The following is a 26879-nucleotide window of genomic DNA, read 5'->3' as shown; positions in this document are numbered from 1 at the left end:
CTCCATATACCTTAATATTAGCAGGGGTAAGAAGATTGCCTCATAATCAAAAAGAAAGTTGCCAGAGCATTATGGCTTGGCGTGTGAGATAGATTGGTGAAACCAAGAAGAGCATTGACGGGAACTGTGTTGTTTTAAATTTTAATGACACAAACTGCGCCTATCATGCCCTGCACAATATGAAAGATTCACATACTGATCATATTAGGGCAAGGCCCCTAGGTTTCTTTTATCCTCCTAAGCAATTGATAACACCAGGTGATCGGCCTACGCAAAGAAGACGTCTCCCTGATACTTCAGTGTACCCCTCCATTTTCCATCTTAATAGGTATGAGGCACTTAGGGATCTTAATGAGGATCTTAATGAGGTGGATTGACTATCTATGCAATACAGTGGGTGTATGAGTGATGATAATAAGTACAAGATAAATAGAACCACAATGAAAATCATAAACAAAATTGACCAATGCCCTCTAAATTCCCCTGAGGATCTCCACATGAGTGTAGATGATTTAAGAATTAATAATATGTGTATTTTAACACCATGTATGACGGTTGTAAAAAACATCCACGAAAATGGAGAATCAGGGGAGGGCCTGTTGCTAACACCTCTGGTGAATACACCAACACTACCAGTCGCAGCAGTAGGTAGGGACACAGGCTATTTTATTCACTCCAATAAGCTAATCTCGTGGAACATAGCAGGCATTAAGAGTAAAATTACCGACGAGGTTTGGTTGGCCCATATCAGGGATTTTGACGGAATCTGTCTACAGGAGACGTGGTCGTTAGACAGTATAGAACTTCAGGGTTACCAGGCATTTACCATGCCCGCGACCGCTTCACGCTCGGGGAGGGCAAAGGGAGGCTTGGTAACCCTACTGTCAGTTAGATTTGGGTCCATTAAAGTTAAGTGCCTAGTATCCACTCAGTGGTTCCAAATAATTATGATTGATTGTCAACATGCTCCAGGAGAGAACGCTACTTGTACACTGGTACTATAATATCTTTGATCCCAAAGATACTCACGTTATGGAAACCTTACGATCTGAAATTGCCATCGCTGCCGGGAAGTGGCAACCTTTATGTATCTTGTGGGTAGGGGATTTTAATTGTACCATGTGCAAATATAGTAATGGAAGAGTATGTGGTATTTGGGATACTGATGATCAACCTTTAGCACATTTTATTCATACCCCTCAGGGAGAGGTACTGAACACTGTCCTTGTGGAGAACAATCTGGAAAGTTTAGCCAATGATTCTGTAGCTCGGTGTCCAACTTTTGTTGGCGGGATGAGAGAAAGTACCATTGATTTTATGTTTATTTCCAAGGAGTATCTTTCCTTAGTATTTGATTTTGTTATAAAACCTGAGTTAGTAAGCGACCATAACCCACTAATAGCGAAATTTAAAGCTATAGCTAAAACAGTAGTGGATGATAACCGTAGCATTGAATATACCCGGAATAAGGGTGTGAGGATAAACTGGGGGGAAATGAACCCAATTTTATTTGCGGAAGAAATCATTCAATCAAATCATGACTTGATCTTAGCTTGCCTAGAACATGACACTTCCCCAGCCATACTAGTAAAAAATTTTGAACTGCTCAGTTCCATCGTAGCCAATAAACGTACACGTCAGACTAAGTCCACACAATATCAGGAGTTTTGTTGGTTCAACGCAGAATGCTCCAGGGCTCACAAGTTCTTAATAAATGCCCTGAAATTAATGCCTCAAGATAGAGAACATATAAAGCAGGCGAGGTGTTTATATAAAACCACTATTAAGGTCAGAAAAGAAGAACTAAGGCACATTGCCTGGCAAGACTTGGAGAGGACTAGTGCCCTAAAAGATACGAAAAGTTTCGGGGCAGTTATTAACCGACCCCAGTTTACAGAGGAAGTAGGGAAAGTGGAGTGCAAGATTCTGGGTGATACTTGGGAAACACATTTTACTTCAATTTTTAATCCAAATGTTAGGCAACTAGTTGCAGGGCACGAGGATCCAATAGTCGACATGGCACAAGCAATAGAACTCAGTAGTTCACTTACAGTGGTAGAGGTGGAGGAAGCACTTTTAAAAGGAATAGGTAGAAAGGCCCCAGGCCCAGATGGAGTCCCACTGGACTTTTTTTAAGTTGACTGTAAATCTCTAGGCTTCCCTGTTTACCAACCTGTTTAAATCCATTATTGTTGGACCAATCCCTCTATCGTGGAAAGAGGCTATAATTGTTCCAGTGTTCAAAAAAGGGAAGAGAGAAGACCCCACCTGCTATAGGCCCATTTCACTAATCGATTCCACTCTGAAGGTACTGGGCAGGGTAATCCTGGCACATCTGGAGACATGGGCCAGTGGTAGGGGGGTAATCTCCAAAACGCAATATGGATTTCGTAAAGGATTGGGAATACAGAACAGTGTCTGAATTTGTCCTTGATCACGGGCAAGTACATGAAGGCAAAGAGTGGCTCTGTTCACCTTGCCTTCATGGACTTGTTAAGTGCCTTTGACACGGTCAATAGGGGTAAACTGTGGGTACTGATGGCAGAGATGGGTTTCGAAAATGCATTAATCCAGCTCTTAAAAAGATTACACTCGAACACCTCTGTCTCAATAAGATTTGGCACTCACGGGGAAAGAACAAAACCTATTGCTTCAACAGAAGGAGTGCGCCAAGGGTGCATTTTAGCCCCTTTCCTCTTTTTAGTATACACAAATGGTCTGGAGGATTTCCTGTTGAGGCAGAAAATTGATTTCCCCCTAGTCAAGGGGCAACCGGTTGCGTTACTTTTGTATGCAGATGACTCGGTCCTTATGTCGTTGACAGCGAACGGCTTACAAATCTCCCTGGACACCTTTACAAATTATATGGCGACATTAGACTTAAAGGTTAACTTTTCAAAGTCTTATATAATGTTCTGTGGCCCAAAGCATGCAAAATCCAGGAGTTTTAATGTCAGAGACAAACCGGTCGAAAGGGTGGAAAACTTTACATATCTAGGAAATACGTTCAGCAGGGATTTTTTAATTACAATGAGGGCCCAACAAACCAATAGAGTAGCGGAGGGGCTTTTTAGGTTTGCTTGTAAGCTAGGTCATAGGCCGGTGCCACAGCTTGTTACCCTATATAATGCAAAATGTGAATCGGTGGCATCATACGAGGCAGGGGTTTAGGGTCATCAAAAAAGAGGCTTGTTACAAGTGGTAGAAAATAAATTCATAAAACGCTTATTGATGATCCCAATCTGTACGGCCACCTCTTTCTCTCATTGAGAGATAGGGTTGGATTACCTGGAGGATCGCATTAGCTCTGCCCCATTTCTTTTATGGTCTAAAATGTGGTTGATAGAAGAACTACAGTTTACTACGGAAATAATGGAAGACTGCCTTAACCTTGATAAGGTGATGACTATTCCCTGGTTTCGGTATGTGAAGGAAAGATTTTATGACATTGGCTTGTGTGAGTTTTATGAAAATCCGACAAATATCCCCGTAAATGACAAAGGCATAATCAAGGAGCAATACGGGGACTGGGGACATGTGAAACATTTTCAGCAAGAGGCGCCTGGCCCGAAATGGGCCTTTTTGTCTAACCAGCAGTATTATCTAGCCTTTTCTACAAATTGTCAGATGCGTTTTTATTTAACCAGATTTCGCCTTGGCACATTGCACTTTTTGTTTGCTATTCCTAGACAAACCGCGTGGGTGGAAACCCTTAGTTTCTGTCCCTTCTCCTCAAAATGCACTTAGCACTTTATGTATAATGATAACCTAGCTTGTAATTGAACCTTACATGAATTTTACTATTTCTCACAGTGATAAATTATTTTTATCCCATTGTGATGATTTCTGATAAATGTTTTAATGTTTTTATATTTGATGTTTTTTATAGAATGATTTTATGGTTGTATACTAACCGAATAAAGCTTGTTTTGTTTTTAATTGAAATTGAATTGTATCATTGTTTGGCCAGTTTTGCCATTGCACGAGCACGGATTAGGAGCAAATTTTGGCTGATAGCCAAGTGGAAAACACAATAACTATTTTATCGGCTCTAAACCCACATGGCTGTCACAAATAGCCAGGGGGACAATCTGGAACTCTCAGAGACAGGTATGACATAATCTCAGTTTTCACTTCTATATTTTAAAAACACCTTTCCTTCACAGATTCATAAAAAACTAAAGCTACTTTCTTTTTGTTAAAACTTGAACATAAATCTGGCTCGACAAAAGCTTCAACATATGCCAACCAGGGGATTCGGAGGCAGTCGTCACAAGAGAGGCAATCGAGTATTAAATCTCTAAACTACGATGCCTTCTCATTACTCCAGATTGACAACCAGAATATTAGAGGTCTGACCCTAATGTAGTCAGTGATATAATGTAGGTTGAGATCTTTTTTGCAGATGATGTGAAGGGTAGAAATTGGTACTCTGAGAATCCACCTGCAAAACAGTTTTTCATATTGTATGGCTTCGCAGTTTGCAATCCCCCACAGTTCAGGTCCATAGGTGGAAGTAGAAACACATTGGGATTTGTAAGTCTGCAGCCCAGATGCCAATTGCCCCCCTCCCCAAGGTTGAGGAAGACAGTAAAGAGCCAATTTCCTTAGCAAACTGTATTTGGCTATGTATAATACCAGGTGTCGATGTTCCAGATGCAGAAAACATAACTCCCAGGTATGGGAAGCTATTGTGTAGGAAAGTGGCTCTGTATATACTGTTCCCAAATAGATACAGTGTGTACAGATTCCACAGCCCCCAGAGGTTTGGCAGAGGCTAAAGTTAGATATAACCTTACTCTCTAAAGTGGTAGCTTGGTCGAGCACTAAGGCTGTATCAGAGGACAGTGTAAAGCATTTGTTGTACACACTCAGTCAGCAAATGGTCTCACACACTCAAGAACTGAACTCTAGGCCAATGGTTTGTATCTAAAAATATATGGTTGTTTTATTTTAGAACCAACAATAGGTATCAAAATATACTTTCTCAGAATGAGATGCTTTAGTTAAATACTTTGCAAGAGGCAATTGACTTGGAATGCAATAGTTACAGTTTGTTGCAATAGGCAACACAATTTCAAACACAATAATACATTGAGTTCAGTGGGAATTTTAAGTTATATGCAATTGATTACTTTCAGGATTACTTTTCTACCTCCAGGACTGGATCCTAGATTCAGTCCTGGGACAGTTCTTGGAAACAGGTGAGTAAATACGTTTTAGAAACCTTTTCTAATAAAATCACCCATGTTATCCTAAGGGAAGAAATTCACTTAGCAGGCAAGTGGGGTTATGGTTATTTTTTCTAGCTCAGTGTTGCATCCTGGTTCCAGCACTAGTGTACCACCTGTAAGCAGTTGAGAGAATGCGTTTAGGTTATACAAGCGATTTTAACGAATACTTCTAAGCTTGCAAAATCGACACAAACTTTTTCAGCAAAAACCAGGCAATGTTATCCTATGGAAGGAAATTCAAGTTGTAGGTAAAGTATGTTCTTGTTACTTTTGTAATCCAGTGATGGGCTCCTAGGCTCAGTACTGGGACATCTATCTTAAACAGGTAAGTAATTACGTTTTCACAGTTGGTACGATTTTTAAAGAATATTTGTAGTTTGCAAAAATCGACACTTAGAAGAAATTTCACAGAAAAACAGTCAATGGTTTCCTATGGGAGAAAATTGAGTTAGTGGTAAGTACGGTTGGGAGTGCTTTTCAGGGTCAGTGCTGGGCACAAAGATCCAGCACTGGGATCTCTCCTAATAGCAGGTGAGTAGGTGAATATTATAAAGTTTAGAAACTCTGCACTTAGAAGAAATTTCAAGAGAAACCAGTCAATGTTACCCTATGGAAGAAAAGTGAGTTATCGGCTTTTGGGTAAGTACTCGACCGGCAGAGTTAAGGTTCTGGGCATAGACTCGGGGGTCTCCCAGGGTCAGGTAAGTACAGTTGTTACACCTTCAGCGGCACAGGGGCAGCTGGGTGCAGAGTGAGTTAGACCCAATGTTATCCTATGGGAGGCAGGGGGCCCTTGGTTGGTGGCTGCTGACTAGCAGTCCACGCGGCTGTGGGAGCTGGGCTCCTGGTCACTTGCTCAGAGCAAATGGGGAAGTAGGTAGGAGTAGAAGTTGCACTCCCAGGGCCACTCGGGCGGCTGGGTGCAGGATGCATTTGAGCCTTCGGGCGCTCAATGGATTGCAATGGAGAAGCTCAAGGACGAACAAAGGCTGCAAGCTCGGGGGCGAAGATTCTTCAGGTGTGACCACCACTTCGAGAGGTAAGTTGGGTAGTTGGAGGATAGGTAGGTACCCAGGAGTCGGGCACAGGGGGCCGCAGGGCGCCGGGTGCAGGGGTGCCTTTTGGTGTCAGGAAATCTTACCCTCTGTTGATCGCGGTTGGGGGGGGTCCCTGGTTCTGAGTCTGCAGGCGTCGTCTGGAACGTCGAGGTGGGTCCTTGGGTGCCAGATTCGGGGTCACAGTCTCCGGGGGGACGTCCTCGGGGTCTTTGTCCACTCCAGCACAGGCCAGGCTTGGCGGGTGCAGAGTGTGCAGGGTTCGCGGTTCCTGGCTGATGCCAGGGGTTAGAAACTTGCTTTGAGCAGAGCCACTGCTTGTGGGAGTCCCATGTAGTTAGAGTCACAAGGTAGCCAGGTCCTCCAGGGTTTGTGAGGTTGCTGGCCACAGGAGGTGCCGGGATTTAGCAGGAGCAGGTTCGAGAGTAGACAGGCCAGTAGGGCTGGGGCCAAAGCAGTTGGTGTCTTCCTCTTCTTAGCAGCTGCAGGGCAGGTCTTCTTTCTTCTTGCTCTTCTTTGTATTTCGCAATCTGGAATGTGGGGAAGGAAGGTTCAGGGTGCCCCTAAATACTAAATTTAGGGGCGTTACAGGTGGGTAAAGGGCAGGGACCACTGGGTCCCTGTCCTGGGGTGGGTACACACCCTTTCCTGCCACTCTCCTGTGGGAGGGGGGCAGTGGCCTAGTCCTGATTGGGCAGGGCTCCCCATCTTCAAGATAGCGGGAGCCCGGGATGTGTTTCAGCTCGCCTCCCCCACCTGAGGGGTGGGGTTGGCAGAGGCTGGCACACCCCCTGTCCTTCCTTGGGGTTTCCGGCCAGTCTCCCCGCCAGAGTGGGGGTTTAGAACCGGTAGGGGCCAGTTGCTGAGTACAGCAAGTGGCCTGGAGAAGCTCACAAAGGCGGCATGCCTTTGAAGCTTCTCCTGCCCATCCTGGGGGAGGAGACATAGCACCTTGCCCAGCATGTGCATTGTTGCAGGCCCAGGAGAGCGGATGGCTTTCTACCCAGGGGTCCAGCAACATGTCTGTTGTGTGGCAGCCTAGGCAGCCCCTCAGACAAGACGTGGATTGTAGGTTAGGTTCGGCGGGCATCTCTAAGATGCCCTCTGTCGTGCATTGTACATTAAATCCCACAGTGGCATCAGTGCGAGCTTAATGTGCTGAGAAGTTTGATACCAAACTTCTCAGTCTTCAGTGTTGCCATCATGGTGCTGTTGAGTTTGTGTTTGACAAGCTCCCAGCACCATATACTCTTAAATGGCAGCACTGCACTTACAGTGCCCAGGAATGGAACTGGGTACTGTAGGGGCACAGGGCTCATGCTCCTGTGCGCACACCACTGGCATAGGGCACCCAGCTAGAGGGGTGGCTGATGTATGCCAGGGCAGTGTAGGTTGTGGACATGGCACACAGGGATGTGTGCCATGTCGACTCACTGTTTTGTCCTGTACCCAGACACTCAGCTTGCAAGGGCAGTGTGTTTGTGTTAGGGTACAGGGCCTCTAAGCGTGGCACAATAAGTGCTGCAGCCCTTAATGTCTTCCCTGGTCACAAGGCCCTGGGTACCTAGGGTATTATTTACCAGCAGCTGACAGGTGGCCAGGGTTTGCCAATTAGGGTTTTAGGTTTTAGGGAAGGAACATAGGCCCTGGGCACCTGATTGGCAGGAGTCCAGCGCACACTCAGTCAAAGTACATTCAGCAATTCAGCAAAAAAGTGGGGGCATACCATGCAAGAAAGATGGCACTTTCTCGCATATTTCCATTGGTCAAACGGTTAACGCCCACTGTCAGAGAAGGGAGCTTGATACGTCAGCCACACACCATAACATGGGCCTTTCTTCTTAAAAATCAACCCTTAAACACTTTTTAACACTGTCCAATGTTATCCTATGGAGAAGACAATATTGCGGTTAAACAGGTAAGTATTAAACTTACAATCCCAGCCTTCAGAGGCAAAAGTAAAAAATGGCCAGGGGTAAGGTAAGTACAAAACCTGCAGCGCCACAGGGGCAGCCTGGTACAGAGGTAAAAGTCGGAGTTCGTCCCAATGCTTTCCAATGGGGATAGGGGGGTGCCTGGAGCCCTACTTTTTGCAGGTGAGTAATTCGGTAGCAGGGGCCAAGCTTTGGGGGTTAGGTCAAGCACAAGTGGTGCCACAAAGCAGCAGCAACCATACACCACCAGCGGCACAGGGGCGACCTGATGCAGGGTGCAAATTCGAAGTAAGGCACCCAATGCTTTTCAACGCTGATTCTTCTTTCGGCAAAGAAGGTGCAGGTGTGGCACCGGAGGTTGCAGGAGGAAGGCCAACGATAGCAGAGGTACGTTGGGATGTAGGGGCATCGTCTGTTCAGCTCACCAAGGCCCAGAGGCTTCAGGTGCAGGGGTGCCTTTCGACCTCGGATTCTTCTGATCGTAACCGGTCACAGTCAGTGGTGAGCTTCTGGATTCACCCTGCAGGCGCCGTCATGGAGGTCTTGAGAGGTCAGCCAATGCTAGACACGAGGTGAGGATCGCGGGGAGACTTCACTGAACGGGTGAGCCACTCAAACTCGGGCCGTGGGTGTCTGCAGAGTGGACAGGAGATGCGGATCCACCTGGATCCAGAGACTTTGGAGTAGGTTTCTTCAAGACAGGGCCGCTTTCCACAGGAGATTGGAGTCTTTTTTGGAAGACAGCATTCCTCCCAGGGATTTCAGAGGTCACTGGCTGCAAGACTGGTCGCAGGTTCGCAGATGTTGGAGACAGGCCAGTAGGGCTGGTGCCAAGGCAGTCGTCATCTTCAGTCTTCTCTGAAGGGTCGTCATCTTTCTTCTTAGGTCTTCGCAGATCTAGTTTCTAGGTCTGGGGGAGCCACCTACATTTTAGTATTTACCTTACCTGGGGTGACTAATCACTCTATTATGTCACCCTCCTGTGGGCAGGGGAGCCTAGACCTGGCCCTGATTGAAGGGATCTTCCCATCTGCATGATGGCGAGGACTGAAAGTTGTCCACCTTAGTGATGGAGTTGGCAGAGGTGGGCACACCTCTTATTCTTTTGAATATTTATTGCTGATTTTCCGGCCAAAGTAGGGGAGTAAACCAGGGGTGGCCATCTGCTGCTAGCATTACAAAGGTGGCAGGCCTTTGAAGCTTCCCTCTTAGAGCAGTGGCCCATCCTGGGGGAGGAGGTGTGACACCTTTGCCCAGGATGTGCATTGTATCTGGTCCCAGAGAGCAGGCACTCTCTACCCAGGGGTCCAGAAGCATGTCTGATGGTGGCTGGCTGCCTACAGCTGGTCAGAGACCACACCAGGATTGGTAGGGTTTCAGGGGACCCCTCTGTGGTGCCCTCTGAGTACATGATACAATAAATTCCACACTGACATCAGTTGGGATTTATTGTAAGGAGTAGTTTGGTACCAAACACTCTTGTGTTCAGTGAAGCCATCATGGTGTTGTGGAACTCGAGTTGTCTAGCTCACAGCCCATGCGCTCTCTGTGGCTTCCCTGGCACTTACAATATTAGAAAAACTGACCTCAATATTTTTGGAGCATATCTGCTCTTGCAGATATGCCCTCGCCTGTGGAATAGTGCACCCTACTTTAGGGCTGTTGGCCCTGCCAGAGGGGTGACTTGCCTATACCTACTGGCAGTGCTGGTTGGCATGGCACCCAGACTGCGGAGCTATGCACTGGCCAAGGAGCAACCTCCTTGGGGCTTACAATCTAATTCTACCTGAGTCAAAGCTGCAACGCTGCGTTAGCTCGTGGAGTGCCTCTCCTGGACATCTGTGAAGGTGCTACATGGGCTTCTCTGCACACGCTTACTAAACAGTACTGCCTTGACAGTCAAGCTTGTTGTGAGTCCGTTTGCAAGCCCACCTCTGAGGAGGGATTGCTTGTGTATTTATTCTAAGGTGAGGATTCTGCAGCTAGATGTCTATCAGGTGAACAATCTGCAGCAAGATAGTTTCTACCAGATAAGGTAATACTGATAATTATTATAATATATTATTAATATTATTATTTTTGTATAAGTGCCTACTGTATCTTATTGAAGATTTAGTTCAGAGCATCCAGACTCAATCTGACCACAGACCAATAACATTATTGCTTGAGGGCAGGGTACAGACATGTCCCACTCAGTCCACTGTGACCCTTGAATAACTCCCTCGTAAAAGGATGGGATAAAAGATTACAAAATATTGGCCTTTAACAAAACAGTTGGGATGAGCAATGCTGTATGTTTTAAAAGTGGTCATTAGAGGCTCATTCATACAGAAAGCAGCCCAACTTAAACGAATGAGAACAGTGGTGCTTTTGAGACTAGCAAGCGAACTCAGAGCTGAAAGGAAGGCATAAAGCCAGTCCTTCAAAGAAGATTTGGGGGAAACTTAAACCCACCAAGGGGACAGTTAAAGAACAACTGGGTCACATAATTTAACTAGATTAGGAAGCTGATACCTTGATAGAGGAAACAAAATTGGCACTCTGCTGGCAAACAAACTGCGTGCCTGTTCAGATAACAGGAAGCTACATGCTACTACCAGACAGCTACATCGATTGACCCCCCCCCCCCCCCTTCCTGGAATCTCTGACCCTTTCTAAACTATCCATCCAGGATGTGAAGCGCCTGGACAGCCTATAACCAAAGAAGTATTTGAGGCAATGGATAGCCTGAATACAGCAAAAACCGCGCTGCCAGATGGTTTCACCCCAAAAGTTTACAAAAGAGTTGCTCCTGATAATGATGCTGGTCTTCACGGACTCGTAAGGTGTACCATGGTGGAATCCACTATCTTCTTTATAGCCAAACCGGTCAAAGAAATATCCCTGATTAATCCAGATCTACTGTTTTTAAATTTAAACATTTTAATTAAGTTTTATAGATATTGCAAGTTAATAGAAAACTATACATTTGCACAGCAATAGTATTCAGAGATGACAGCAAGTAAGCTAGACATATTAATGGTCCTACAATGAGTCTCCTGACATCTCGATGCAGAGCAGGCCTTACCCTTCAGTGCTCTGTGAAATTGCTTTCAATCAGTTTGAGATCATACCAGCATTTCAGTTTTTAGTGCTTTCTATATGCTGAACCAGTAGGTCGCATAAATAGCCAATCCTCCATGCCCCTCCATCCATTTCTCACATCCCGGCCTATTGCGACCCAATATCCTCAGTGTTATGGTTGAACAAATATATTTGAAGTGGGCTCCATATATTTCATGGTCGTAGGGCCTGGGGGAATCATGGTATAATAGAGTTTTAACTGGTCATTACACTACATCATATTCTGCAGCCAGGCTCTTGCCCTGGGTGCAAGGGCAAAACCCCACACTCACTTCTTTGCACAGCAGTGCCAATGAAGTGATCCATCCCAAGGCATGTGGCATGTTCCCGGTGTAACCCGGTAAAGACAATTTCAGGAATACAACAGTAATTTCGGCTAGCACACTAAACATTGTGCATGAGTACCTGGTGATCCGTGGGCAGAGCCACACCAAATTCCTACCTCTAGCCCGTTACACCTCACGAAACAAGAATGAGTGTGTAAGTTATGCGTAAACCTTTTTAGAGGCATATGTTAGACCGGATTAAAATATTTAATGTGAATCATGCAGATTCGGATGTTAGGTGACGCTCCCGCACCCCTCATCTGGGTGCAACAGTAAGTCCATTCCTTTTCTGAGATTGTTTCCCCCCAAATCTGCCTTGCCCCTAGACTGCAGTGTGGTGACTTCAGTCTGTATAGAGGAATAGAGTTTTGTCACCAAATGTTTGTCTGACTGTGCCAATAGGAACATGATCAATGTTTTGGTTTCTTGCGTCTCCATTGGAAATGTGTAATAACGGTCCCTGCACAGGTCGTGAAGATTAATTTATGTGAATACATTATGTGAGGAGGGGTCCGTATTGCCTACCGTAGTAGGGTACCTTAGGAATTATCTCATGAGATAGACTTATCCCAGCAACTAATCCCCCATTTTTTTAATCTCTGTAACATGGCCTTTTCTTTAGTAAGTGATATGAGAGGGAAGTGATGCAGGGACTGCGCTAGGGAGTAGAGTATAGGAAGGCCATGTCACTTACGGATCGCCTCCTAAGCCAGCTGCGTGCTCCATATCTAAATGGCTGCGGGGTGGAACAATGCCAACAATGCCCCCAGAGGCGTCGGAGGTGCCATATCATAATCAATTGCTAGGTGTGCCTCGGGAGGGGGGGCAATAGCCAATAACATGTAAAATGTGCTAGCTCTCCAAAAGATAGGAGTCAGACCTTAGCTCTAACCTCATTGGATTAAGTGATTAACTGCCAGTCACGCATTAAATCTTTAGCTGGCACTTGAAAGCAGCGTATTTTTTAGATCTAATCTTAGAACTGTCTTTAGCCTAGATGTATGTTTTTTTAACTGTACTTGTTTTTTTGTTTACTTGTATTTTGCACTTTAATTCTGTGTTTCTCAGACTAAATTTTGTGTTCTTCACATGCTCCTTGGTCTGCTCTCTTATTGCAGAGGGAGATTTTGTCACAATCTTGTTTTGACACGCAGAGACGCCATTCTTGTTTGCGCTTTAGCTTATTTTTCCTGCCACACTATTTAATAAAGGCCAGGGCACGGAAGCGTAGCAGGCGTGCGCAGTGGGCGAACCACTGGCATGCCAAAGTTAAGTCCATCTGTGCCCGGATGGTGCTAGGCACTAGGAACCCTGATCCATTAGAACTAGAACGCCTTATTTACTGTGCATCACAACCTTTGCAGTGCAGGGTAACAAGAGAAACTATATCAGCGATCTACAAAACCTTAATTTGTTACTGCTAACCTGTAAAACTTGTGCCTCTACTCCAAAGTCTCTTATTGGACTCAGCGGTTGCATAAATAATGAAACTTAGCACCTTTTCTTGATAAACTGTACATCTATAGCGAGACAGAAACCTAATTTGTTTATTTTTAGTGAGGCAGGACAACCAAATGTAGTGTTCTTAACAGAGATTTGGCTTTATGAAAGCTCCTTGCTGGACATGGTTTTGGCTATCTAGTATATCGCCAGGTGTGATCGCTTAGGGAGGCAGAAAGGGTTGCAGGATCGTGATAGTCTACAACTCAGCAGTAAGAAAAGTAACCTCACCGCTCCCTGTACCAGACTGAAGTTGTACTCAATAATAAGTTATTGGCTACATATTCGCACTCAGGGGCCCTCCTTATCTTTGTTTCTCCGCCACAATTTCTACAAGCTTAACGCAAGGCAATAGCTACTCAGGCCCTTAAAACACACCCCTTAGTGATCTGAATATTCCCTTAGACAATCTACAGTGCTCGCAATCTACTACAAGATTTAGCTGCATTTCAACTTAACGCATTTCGTGAATTCCCCCCACTCATAAGAATGGCCATCTTCTTGATGCTGTGTTTTCCATTTTACACGATATGACAGTTCACACGCCTTTTCCTGTGATATCGGCAGACCCCTTTGTGGTCCAGAGTTTGCTGCCATCTTCTAACTCCGCCTAGCTTCCCTTTTAACACGTCGAGGAGTGGTAGATGTTAATCGAGATTGGACTCTGTATAGTTTGAACATCTACTATCCTTCACAAAGCCAGATGTAACAGAGAATGTAATTGCAGCAGATCAAAAATTCTAAGACTGGGGCATGGCCAACTGCTGGGGAAGATGGCTGCACACTTACGCGGCTCCGGCTCTAACCTCCTATGTCCCCAAATATCCGCCATTAATCCTGTGGCCTGGGAGCTGAAACTCGACCCGGACGGGGGCTGAGAGTGTCGATGGACGGGACGCACGGAAGGGGTGAGCAGACTCGCGGTTCTGACCCCGCCGTGATTTGCGAACTGAGAGTAGCTAAGGACAGTGGGCTCGGCCGGAAGTGCGGCTGCTGGGTATCGGTGAAGTCTAGACTGTTGACAGCCAAGAGACACCCGCTGATCCGGGTGGCACAGCGGTCGTAGCAAAGCCACTGCAGCCGGAAACTGAACCGTGGAGATAGGCGGCCCGTCCCGGGCGCCAAGCTGCTGTGCCTAGTGGAGAGATGCCCCGACAGGCCGAACAATGGGGGCGCTGACTCGCCGGACAGCCCATCATAAACTTTGCCGGTGTGGGCCTGTGTGGTGCTGTGCGGCCAGCACTCAAGTGGGGTTCCACGATTGCAGCGGTGAGTGGGGGCCTCTGCGTTTTGCAACTGGCCTTCAGGCAGCCAGCTATTGAAAGTTTACAGCGACTCGAGGGGGGTGCCTCACTACAACTTCCAATCAAGGGCCCAAGCGGTGCAAGTGGCTCCAGTGGCGGGGAGGGCCGTGTGGGGCAAAACGACAGGCCAGTGGGGACGCATCCCTGAGCAGGCGGCAGTGATGCCCCGGGCCCCTTCCCCCTTAAATAGCGACACTGTCCAACACTGCCACCGTGATACAGCCATGTCGGGTAGCAAAGGGGGGCGCAGATCACACCAGCCCAAATTGGACAAGTTCTCCTGGCATAAAGCCCAAGAGGGGGCAAGTGCCCATACTGACATGGTGAAAGATACGCAGCAAGCATTGACGGAGCAGGGCTCCCCTTCCCTACAAGACATATTAGAAGCGGTCACAGCTGTGGGTACATCGCTCAAATCCCGAATCAACAGTGTCCATTGATATTTCTTTATTGCACGCTGATCTCAGAAAAATGGATGACCGTGTGCAAGAGGTGGAGGAGGTGACACGGCCTTGCCAGCACCACAAAGGCCTTGGATTAGCAAATTAACAAACTGCAATCCACCAGTAAGGCCCTCAAAGAACTGCTTGAGGATTATGAAGGCAGAGCCAGACGGAACAATGTTAGAATTCGGTGGGTTCTTAAGAGAGCAGAGGGGTCCGCCAGTGATCTATTTGTTGAGGAGCTGATTATTTAGCAGTTGCACCCCAAAAATCTCTTCAAATTCTTATCCATTGAAAGAGCACACCGTGTACCGAGTGGCCGACCTAAACCAGGTCAGTCGCCCAGGCCAATACTTGCACGAGTCTTCAACTACCGAGACAAGGATGTGATTCTGCAAACGGCACCCTTTGCCCTTCCTTTCAAAGTTGATAACAATATCATCACGTTCTTCCCTGATTTCACCATGAAATTATAAAGGCAACGAAGGTGCTTCCCCGAAGTCGAAAAAGCTCTCTGAGAAAAAGCGCTGACATATGCCATGCTGTTTCCCGCAAAACTCAGAGTTGAGGCAGAGGGTAAAACATGGTTCTTCACAGAGCCCGAAGCGGCCTGGGAGTGGCTGGATTGTTGGCGGAAAGTAGGAGATCCAGGGAATCCCGACAGGCGCATAAGACATATAGCGAAAGCCCAGAAGTAGTTTGTGTCCTGCCAAGAAGAGCAGAACCTCACGAATAAAGTCACACCTTCGGGCACATAGCCTACTCCACCACTAACTGTGTCATCGAATTACCTTCTAATCGACCCAAGAGGAAGCGAACTCTAGTTTACGCCTGACACATTGATTCATCAAATGGATCAGAAAGGTTCTCAGTGCAAGTTGCCGGACGATGTTTTGCCTGGGGGGGGGTCTCGGACGGGGTGACTTATACGGCAACACCTGCTGAGTATACCAATATCAAACTTGTTTATGTTTACTCCAGGCTGCAATGATAATTATTGAAAATGGGGTTAGGAGGTTGGGTTTAGGCTCCACGACTCCCCCGAAACATGGAAGGGAGGGCGATGGCCACTCTGCAATGTTGGGGTGGCGGGTAGTTCAAAGTCCGTCATGCACGGAGGGAGAGGGTTGTTTGTAAGTTTTAGGGATTTTCTTTGTTTTGTTACATACGCATCCAGGATATTGGCTAACGATGCATGCTTTCGTTTGGATTGGTTCACCTACCCCACGTAGGGATAACACCGCTCACACATCTAGTATCCACTATAAATGCTGACCTGTTAGTACCCATTGGGGAGCAGATACCAGCGACACCCAAGACTTCCGCAATCAGCAAAATCGGGGCAGCATTTAAGCTGCTCTCTTGGAACGTAAATGGGTTGGGCGACAAACGTAAGAGGGGTGGTTCTCCAATATATCAAGCGGCTTGCGCTGGACATAGTTCTTCTGCAGGAGACCCATTTGGTCGGAAAGACATGTAGGGCACTTGATAGGTGGGGAAATAAATTGGTTGTGCATCCGGGCTTCACCACTGGGTCCTGGGGGGTGGGGATACTACCACGGAAAAGTTTTCTTTTCATAGTGACACACTCAAGCACATGCAAGTATGATCGCTTTGCGGCTCTCTCGGGCACCTGGGAGGGCAAATCTGTAAACATCATGTTGGTTTACATTCCTCCAGCACTTCACAGGGTAGCGCTACCAGATATGAGCAAAATTATATTAGATCTACCAGAAGGGCAATTAGTGATTGGCAGTGACTTCAATTTGAATCTATGTGAGCAACTAGATAGATTCCCTCCCAAAAATAATCCCCGTGCCAAAACTGTTATGGCTGACTTCCTGGCATCTCTGGGCCTGGTTGACGTGTGGCAGGTGACACGTCCACAAACGTGCCAATACACTTTTTACTCTGCAGCGCACAGTAGCAGATCTCGAATAGACCATATCCTGATGCCTGCTGACAAAGCACATTATCTCACGGAAATCAGCCATCTTACCAGGTGATCTCGGACCACACCCTCATATCAGCTAGGTATGGGGCTGGCACAGCCCACACTCAAAGAACAATCTCGATTAACTCCTGGTGCCTCAAAATTCCACACATTAAATCGAATCTTATTAAAGCGACAGATATCTAATTCACCAAAAATGTGGGTTTGGTCCAATCACCGTGAATCATCTGGGAAGCCTATAAAGGGGCAGGCTCTCTCCCTTGCGGTGGGGCATAAGAAATAGAAGTGCAAAAAACTAAATGAACTGGAGTGTGATATTCTAGACCGGTAGCAAGCTGCTATAAATACACAAGATGATACAGTTTCCCATGCTTTAGAGCTCAAGCGGCAGGAATATAGGGCGCTAAAGACTTAGGCTGCTCAGGACAAACACCAGGCACAACAGCACAGAATATATGAGCTCAGAGACCGCCCAGGCAAGCTGCTTGCATAGCTGGAGAGATGAGATAGGGCAGAACACTGGATCGCGGCCATAGACGGACGGGATGCGGTATTGATGACGGATCCGTTAGCTATAGCAGAGGGATTTGCAGACTGTTTTAGGAAACTCTACCCCCATGGCCCCATACACAATTGATGACTTGCGGGAACTGCTTAAAGATATTCAGATCCCGACATTAACAGCGGAAGACCAACCAGTACTCGACAAAGACCTCACGATTGAGGAAAGAACAGCGGCTATACACAGTATACAGGTTGGTAAAGCATGGGACCGAATGTCCTTCCGGTAGATCTCCTCAAGCTAACTGTCACAAAAGTGGCTCCCCACCTGCTCAATATGTATCTCTAGAGCAAAAGTATGGGGATACTGCCCAGAGACCAATGTGTGGCCTCCATAGTCGTTATCCATAAGAAAGGGAAGCCGGCTGGGGATTTCTCCTCATTCCGCCCCATATCTTTACTCAATATTGAGGTAAAAATCCAACGTCCACACATCAGGGACATTTGCTCTGCACCGAGGGACAAGACAGGCCTGCCTTTTGTCGCCCATTTTATTTGTGCTGATTTTAGAGCCCTTGGCGAGCTGGATACGAGGAGATCCGCTGATACGAAGATTGAAATGGACAGACGGATGGGAGGACGAATCTCACTTTATACGTAGCGTCCCCTCGCGCCTCCATTGACAGGGTCCTTCCAGTTTGCTCCAACTTTGGAAGGTATTCTGGCTAAACCATCAACTGGTCCAAGTCGGTAATATACTTGTTACAAGGGCCTGCCCCAGTCCTCCTGGCGGAACATAGAGCGAACATAGTGACAGGCGGTCTTTGTTATCTAGGAATATTTGTGACGGCCAACCCAACAATCTTTCATGAACAGAATCTTCTGGGCCCTTTGACGCGTTAACAATGTGACGTTCGACACTTGCGAGCACTACCAATATCCCTGCTCGGGCATGCAGCATTATACAAAATGATGGCACTGCCAAGTTTCTTATATGGCCTACAAAATACGCTGTATTGTGTCCCTGAAACGTACTTTAACTCGATAGACTGGGAAGTCAGAACGCTACTATGGGATGGGAAACCACCCGGTATTACAGTATCTAAGCTGGTCCAGGTGTGATATGATGGAGGGATAGCGCTAGCAAATATTCGAGTCTATTACTGGGCGGCACAGCTGTTGATTATTAATAAATGGGTGTTTGCCACTCAGCAGGACCCGGTCTGCCGATTGAAAAGGTGGTTGATGGGCAATGGGGGATCTAGAGAGGCCTTGTATACAAAACCAGGTAGGCAGCAACTCACAGGACCAATGGCTCATACAGTGGCTCTGTGGCACGCTGTCATGAGAAAGCTAGGCTGGTGTAATAAACTCACACTGAGCACCCCCCTGTGGCATGTTGAGATACGGGGAAAGCTAATCAGATAGCGAGGATTTGACAAATGGGATACTATTGGTCTGTCAACAGCGGGGGATCTTGTAAGAAATTGCACAATAATTACGTTTGGTGTGCTACAACAAGAATACAAACTACTTGCTGAAGAGATGTTTAGATACACACAAATACAACACGCTTTGAAGTCAGTTCTCCGGGCGGGGGGGGAGGGGGGGTACCCTTGGCCTCTCCTCCAGGGGTCAGGTTACTCACGGTTCACATAGACCGTAAAATGATTGCACTCACCTATCGCAAAATAATCAACAACACTCCTGACCCACTGCAACAGCTACATAAACACTGGCAGGTAGACTTAGGGGACCTAGAGGAGGAGGAATGGCACGATGCGTTATCCTCCCCGCGGGAAGTTGCCATATCATCACACCTGTGGTTAATCCAGTTAAAGATCAAGATGGGCAGAAGTGTTGATACTGTGTGTAGAAGGAGATGTGGGGGGATTGCCACCTTCTACCACACACCATAGGAATGCCCGGTCATCCAGACATACTGGACCAATGTAGTGGCAGTGGTGTGCGGGGTTAGTGGCGCTACCCTGCCTTGACACCCAAACTGTGTTTACCTAACGTGTGGGAGGCCTCCGACATGTACTGCACTGAACTCTGGGCTATCCTGGGTCTTATGGTCGCTTAAAAAACAACTGTAAAATCCCAGAAAGAAAGTGGAGAAAGACCTATGATGGTCACTATGCTATTAGAAGGCCACAGGCTAAAAATTTAAAAGGCTAAAAATTTAGCAAAAGAAGTGTTTACAATAGTTGAATTTATGACCAATCCAGCTCTAAAAAAGTTCAGTAGTGGTGTCTTCAGCTGTCCGTTGTAATGACTTAACCAGATTTCTCTCAACAAAAATATCAGCTATTTATGCGTCCGTCCATGATCAAAGGAATTTCCTGTCGACCTAAACGCTTCAGAGAAACTTTGTCTTCCTCCATTTCAAAGACAAGGGCATGGTGACCCTCACGAACAGGTTCAAATCGGGTTTTCCTCTAGACCCTGCCCCCTGCTACAACCATTCTTAATCACCCTGCAGTGATTATCCATCCTGTACCAAGGAATATCTTGAACTGCTCCCTCTCCAGTGGATTGATGCCAAAGGAGTGAAAAAATGCTATAGATAAACCTCTGCTTAAAGAAATCTTCTTTAGATCCCCTACAATTAGAAAATTATAGGCCAGCCTCCCTTCTTCTCTTTTAGTGGGAAGGTTCTAGAGAAGCATATCAATAAGCAATTATCTGAATTTCAGGAACAGAACACCTCCTTCATCCATCTCAGACGGGATTTTGCCTGCGTCACAACACTGAGTCAGTGCTCCTGGCAGAAGCTGGGTACCTCAGATGTACATTGGATCGACGCAGCACTACAGCCATAATCTTATTACTTGTTGCTGCTTTTGACACTGTTTTCTATTAAATACTGCTTTAGAGGCTGCACAACTCTTGCTTGGGTGACACAGATGGATTGGAAATGGTTTGCTTCCTTCCTTGCATTTGAAGTGCAGGGTCCTACAGAGATCCTCCCTGTCAGACCTTGTTTAATGTCTGTCTGACCTCTAGCGGATATTGTTCAGTCCTTTGGTCTTACTTTGGTATCCTATGCAGATGACAGCCAGCTGGTCATTTCCTTAGCCCCAGAACAACATTTGAAAGCAGCCCGGTTAAAGGTATGACTTGCAGCAATAGCCAAGTGGATGGCCAATTGCTATTTAAAACTTGGTGGTGAAAAACGATAGTCCTGATAGTAGGTAACAATACAAATTACTAAACTCCTGAGGGCTGGCCAGACCACCTTTGGCCCCAGCTTAAGCATGAATCGGTAATCAAAAATTTAGGAATTTGGTTTGATGACAGCCTGTTATTTGAAGCAACACCAAACCTGGCAAGTGCTCCCCAAAGCTGGCCTTACCTGGCATTGTCTCAGATACTCATACCTGCTTCCGTAGGTTCATAGTGATAGCATTACTGTTAGCCAAAAGGGAAATTGCAATACATTGGGGGGCTCTGCATCGTCCCATGAAGGAGGCATGGTTTAGCAGAATGGCGTACTGTGACATGCAAACCGAGATTTATTCTTCCCTTCAGCCCCCTACTTCCCATCCCAAGGATATTCAGCATACTTTCAACACCCACCTGCTCACCATACAACAGAACTCCACCGCCTACTCTCCACCGGCTGCAACACTGCATGGTGATCCCCCTCTCCCCAGGCTGCTTTTTAGCCAAATCATAAGAGCAAATCCACAAGCATACCCCCTGCAACACTCCCCTGTATGGGTCACCAGACTGCGCTCTATTAAGCCATAGATTATCTGTCATGTCCTCACTCAATGGTGCGTGGAGTGGCCTTGTGACCCCCCTCCCTCTTCCCCGCTGCATTCTTCCCCCCCTGATCTCCTCGTGGATGTGTTGTATATTTTGATTTCGTTTTGCCCTCATTGTGGATGCTCCCCTTATGGTTAACAGGATTGAGACCAACCAAGGCTCTTTGTATGCTGTTGTGTCTAAACATGCTTGAATATTCAAACGCTGCAAATGTACAAGGGCTTACAGCTCGACATATATCCTTGTTCTTTAGACACCTTGATATAGCTCAAGTTTTGTATGTCTTGTCTTCTTTTTCTCTATTGTAAACAATTAAAAAAATAAAAAAAATTAAAAACCTAGCGGGTGCTCCAGTAATTGTGGGAAGGTGAGAATGATAATGCATATACTATATATTTCCAAAGTTAACGCTGATTTGGGTGCAGGTCTTATCTGGCACATACCAAGCTATAGAAAAAGATAGGGAACAATGCCTAGAGGTGGTGATTGTCGAATGAGCATCAGTAGAGACCTTACCACTTCCCCAGTTAAGGTGAAAACATTATCACACGTACTCCTAATGACAAAACAGGCGATTGCACCTTCGTGGTGCAGTGCTGTCAACCTGACCTGGCTCCAGAGACTGGATACGCCGGGTGTATGAGAAACTAGCATCAGACATAAAGAATATGGCACACAAATCCAACAAGTTGTGGAAACCTGTATAAGAATACCATAATCATGACAACAGAATTTTAAAAAGCAGCTTACTGAAGGCCCTGGGCTTAATAGTAAGTGACAGTCTTCATTTTGGGAACACTAGCCAGACTCAGTGATCCAGGAAATAGAATTGGATGGTAGGTGTTGAAACTAAACTAATGGGCAAGGATGGTTAAAAGTGTCAATGTTAAGGATTTTGGAGGGCATTTACTTGGGAGGTGGGGGGGACATTATGTGGGTATGCCTGCCTTATGCTGTATAAAACACAAACATGATTGACAATAAAGCAAAATATATTTCCTAGTTGTAAATGTGTACTCTTATTAAGACTACCCTTCTTACTGCAAAAAAGAAAAGTCAGTTTCATAAGACGCAAACTTAACGTCTTTAATCAGTTTGTTGTTGCTTTTTTTTCAACAATATTGGTTAATTCTCTGTACATTGTGTCCTGTTTTAGTTTCAAGAAGAGTCCTTGGTGGATGATTCTTTGCTTCAAGACGATGATGAAGAGGAAGAAGATAACGAGTCTCGCTCATGGCGGAGATGAATCATCTGGCTTTCACAAATCTCTAAAAACTAAAACAGTACCTGAACTGCATTAGTATTACATAATGTACGTCTGCATATGCCGTACTGAAATCTTTTGGTGAAGAAACCGTCGTGGAAGATGGATATCCAAGACTAATGACTTGAAAAGCAGTATGCTGCAGACTCTGAAAAGACTGATGCTTGTGTTGCATTTCAGTAATGGATTGCCAAGGACATTGCAAAAGTGACATGCAGTGTTTTATTACATCTGCTGGGCATAACAGAATTTTTGGATTATTTTTCTAATTTGAATGCCGACACGCAGATGACCAGGGTGTGGTGTTATCTAGAATGGATTTGTTTAATTCCATAATATGGAATGATTCTTGCATTTATAATGTTTATGGATGTGTTCCTGTATAAATAGGTAACAGTACTAAACTGAGGTCACAACAACTTTTTGTGTGTGTATATAGAATATTGCATAGTAGAATGCTTAGGCTTTACTATGTGCCAGCTACTTTTGTTTACTTAGTGTACGTATTTTACGTATGGGTTTTAATATGTTGTAAGGCTGAATTGCATTAAAGTCCTTCCGACTTTAAGATGTCAAAAAAATAGAGATGGAATGGTCTTTGAGGGGAAAAAAGCATGACCCAAAAAGAGGTCACTTTGTCAAGTACAACATAAAAAAGAAAATATATAAAAAAAAAAAGAAAAGAAAAAGGACCATTCCAAATGGCCTCCTACCCATATTCACACAAAAAAGAAAAAAGGTTCTTGGTTATAACGCTTTTTAAAAAAATCTGCAAAGCAGTTGGAATTATCTGAATGCCGATATGCTCAAGTTTCAATGTTTATAGTTAAAAGCAGGACTTTTAATTGAGAAAATAGTTAAAGATGTAAACTTGCCACTCTCCTGGTTTTAAACCCACATACTTTATGCAACCAAATCAGTAAAATTTGTTAATAAGAAAAACCTTTTACGTCCTTTCACTTCACAAGGAATAATGGAAGCGTAGTTGAATGAAATCCGCTCCTGCGAAATGACACACCAGTTTGTTGTGCACAACCAAAATGTAGGAACTCTTGGTAAGTATATATACTACAATTATTCCTCACTGAAAGCTATTGCGTCCTGTAATTGTGTGACTAAATATTGGCTGTTGCATAGGTAATGGTAAAACTGATGTCCTTTGACTTATTGTCCCACTATAGGCAAAATACAGGGAAACAAAGGGTTTTTTGTATTTTCAAAATTAATAACTTTTAAACAAATATGTAATTCTTTTTAATTTTTGACAGGTTTATACCTCAATCTATAATGATGCAAGACTAATCGGCATGAACCTTTACAGTTTGTAGAAGAAGGTAATATTCCAGTTAATCATTCTTCTGCTTTATATTTTTTAAAGACCGAAATGTGGCACATAATTGATTATCATTAGTCTTGTGAACATTGACCTACTTTGGTTGGCCAAGGGCCTGTTGGATTACATCTGTAATTGTTTTTTCTTTTTCATTCTAATCAATTTTATATGCCTTGTTGCAATGAGTGAAATGTAATGTTTCAAAATTACATTGCTTACTCAGGCTCTGTTTAATGTGTTGACGTTACCATTGTGAACACGAGTGGGATCAAGGCCTCATATAAACCATACTGAGCATAGTATTAAAATCTCAAATTGTTGTGCACATTGTAGCCAACATTGCTTACTCCATTTGTTACCTTTCCTGACTTTCATTTAGGATCCCTGAATATGTGTCTGATATACTTTTATTTAAGAAATCAGCCACTTACCAGTGAGTTATGGTTTTCATAGGTTTTTTTTTATTTTTATCCCAGTGCATGGTTGATTTTTTCATTTTATTATCTTTAAAGCGCTACACACCACACCCAATGGCTTTATGGTGCTAAAATAAATATACTTACAGGCAAGGATGTTTTTCAATTATCAACACTCTTTGCAAACACAAAATGTTGTTTAATAAGAGGATGAATCTTTGGTCTTTCTTGAGTAGGCCAAAATCCTATACATTTATGGAGTGTTGCATAAAACTCAAACGTCCAACTTAGATGGATGTTTTGGTGCCGTAGAAGGAGACTGGTAGGCTGAATGTGTGGCAACTTCTGGATTAGATCAAAGGAAACCAACGTTTTAATTTTCTGAAACCTTAATTCATTACTTATTTTGAAAAATATTAACTGACCATGATTGTTGCAAAGGCAGTGGTTTTGCTAATCAAGGTTGATTTAAAAAAAAAAAAAAAAAAAAAAAAAGGAGCCTTTTTCTATTCTTAGTGCTTAGGCAGTGGCTTTTTATTTTAATAGGACATTTGATTACTTCAGTGACATCCAATATACACTATAGTCTCCATTGAGTTGTGCATCTGTTTTCCTAGTCAAATAATAAGAAAAGACTATCAGTTCCTCACCTAGGTAACATGGAAAAATATATTGTTCATATTTTCTTCCTTGGATCTGTTCGCAATTTGGAAAATTCAAGTTAATTTGTTGACTATGATATTTTTTTCCCTGCTAAAGATTCGTTAAGGGGAATGTTAATAAATTGACATAAACTTTGTACTGAACAGTGATAATATTAAATAATGATCTTTCCAAGCTTGGGTGATTTCATATATACACCGATTGTGTATCTCCCTGAGCTTTTATGATTTTATTTCTTTGTGTCAGTGTGAGATGCCACAGATAATTTAAAGAACTGTTATTACTTACTCCCTTACCTTGGATTTGATCAAACCATTGTGCATTTTCATTGAACATCTACTGTAGTGGCATTGTTAGCATCTACTTAACTGAAATGTGAAATTTGATAAGTACTTGATCCCTCTATAGTATGACTGTGCATCTTTGGTCTTCACATGTTAAATGCTATTTGTTTCCTCAGCTTTGTAGAGGAGTTCCAGATCAACTTTCTGGATATGAAAATATAGGACGGCAGAGAAGCAGAAAATTGAACCACCATAAATCCAAGTGATTACAAGGTAATATTTGTAGTCAATATTACACTATTCATGGCAGATGCCAGTGGTAAAAATATCTTGTAGATATCCTTACTGTGTATTTGATGTAAAGCCCGAAATAATAATGAAAATATCTCTATCAAAGAGATTTATGACAATTTCTGTTTGTTTTTAAATGTCATAGAATTTTCACTTTAGGGCTAATTTCAAACACTGAATATTGACTTCTGAGACACTAAAATATCCCTAGCACTTAAATAAACTAGGTCAATTAAGAATGAAATGTTACCTTTTTTGCTCTTGCCTCTAAATCTTACATTGCTGGCACTACAGAACAAGAGGGGTCTTGACCTTCATTAAGATGCCAACTTTTTTGTGTACTAAACTGATCACGCTGAGACATCGTTTTTTCATCCTGAATTATCTCCTGCTCTTTTAAGATATTGCGGCAAGTTACCATAAAATACTCCAAAGAGTAGGTGGTCTGCTAATTCACTGTTTACTCAAGAAAAGTGCTAATGAGGGTGGTTATATTACCTATTGTGTTCTTACAAACTTATGGTGGTTGTCAGTTAATGCTTGGTGAAAAGTGATTTCGATTGCCTCGCCTCAAAGACCTCCATAGCTGGAGCTAAAGTACCAAAAAATATGATTTCCAGCTTGAAAAGGCCAGCAACCCTCCTCTATTATCCTGTTTTTCAGTTTTCACCTTTGAGTTGTCCAGATCTCCTCTGGTATATGCCATTGCATTTTCCAAAGGGGGTGTCGGATCCCATTCAGTGGCCATGGGGCAAGCAGGGAATACTTGGCCTGAGCTTTGGGTATTGAGGTTGTTTGCCTCTGGTACCTGTGGCAATCCTACCACAGCTGTGCAAAACTGTGCCACATGCACTTCTTTCAGCACCCTTTTCTCAGTGGTAGCATTGGGGGGCTTTCAAGGCATCTCAGGGAGCTAGTACGGATACTCAGATCTCAACAATCACATAGCTGCACAATAACTAATTGTCCAAACCAGTGCTTTTATTTCAAGAATAATCACAAACACACCATTTTGACATGATTCAATATACTGTCCCTGGCGTAGGGGTTGGCTGAGGAATAGGTGGGTAGGTGTTCTATTTTTCTGGCAGCCCCCTCTGGCTGATCCCAACATACCCATGCACTGTGTTCTATTTTTCTGGCAGCCCCCTCTGGCCGATCCCAACATACCCATGCACTGATTGAATAAAGGGACAGCAAGACCACCTACAGGTTCCTCTTCTCTCAGCAAGATCATCCGGACCAGCCTACTCCTTTTCTTTTCTTTTTTTTTGTTTTGGCACAACGGCACAGTTCAACCATAAACTTCTGGTCACAGCAATGTAGGTCAAGCCACATATTTCTCTCTGTTTACAGTTAACGCATGTTGCCCAGGTCCACAGATCACACTACACCCTCGTCCCCCTCCGCTATACCCCACCAACACTGGCATCATGAAGTACCTGGCTCTTATTGGTCATTAATTTTGCTTGCAGAGTTA

At 44.5% G+C, this 26879-nt stretch overlaps 1 protein-coding gene and 1 long non-coding RNA gene across 5 annotated transcripts in view; both read left to right on the top strand.

Annotated features, from left to right (window-relative positions):
- Positions 1-22816, top strand: part of RBM26 (RNA binding motif protein 26) — a 999243-nt gene extending 976427 nt beyond the window's left edge. For all 4 annotated transcript variants that reach the window (XM_085622082.1, XM_085622081.1, XM_085622080.1 and 1 more), the window contains one exon: positions 22305-22816. In XM_085622082.1, the coding sequence (XP_085478208.1) occupies positions 22305-22394 (90 nt within the window). In that variant the 3' untranslated portion in view covers positions 22395-22816. The remainder of the gene's footprint in view (positions 1-22304) is intronic.
- A 515-nt stretch (positions 22817-23331) lies between these two features.
- The window catches only part of LOC146802487 (uncharacterized), a 106514-nt gene continuing 102966 nt past the window's right edge, over positions 23332-26879 (top strand). Inside the window, exons 1-3 of the long non-coding RNA XR_014967757.1 lie at positions 23332-23467; positions 23681-23746; positions 25285-25381. This is a non-coding gene — a long non-coding RNA (uncharacterized LOC146802487). The remainder of the gene's footprint in view (positions 23468-23680; positions 23747-25284; positions 25382-26879) is intronic.

The sequence above is a fragment of the Triturus cristatus genome, chromosome 8 (assembly GCF_964204655.1).
Source record: "Triturus cristatus chromosome 8, aTriCri1.1, whole genome shotgun sequence".
Taxonomy (NCBI): domain Eukaryota; kingdom Metazoa; phylum Chordata; class Amphibia; order Caudata; family Salamandridae; genus Triturus; species Triturus cristatus.
Note: the sequence above shows the minus strand (reverse complement) of the source record. Positions and strands in the feature narration are given on the sequence as shown.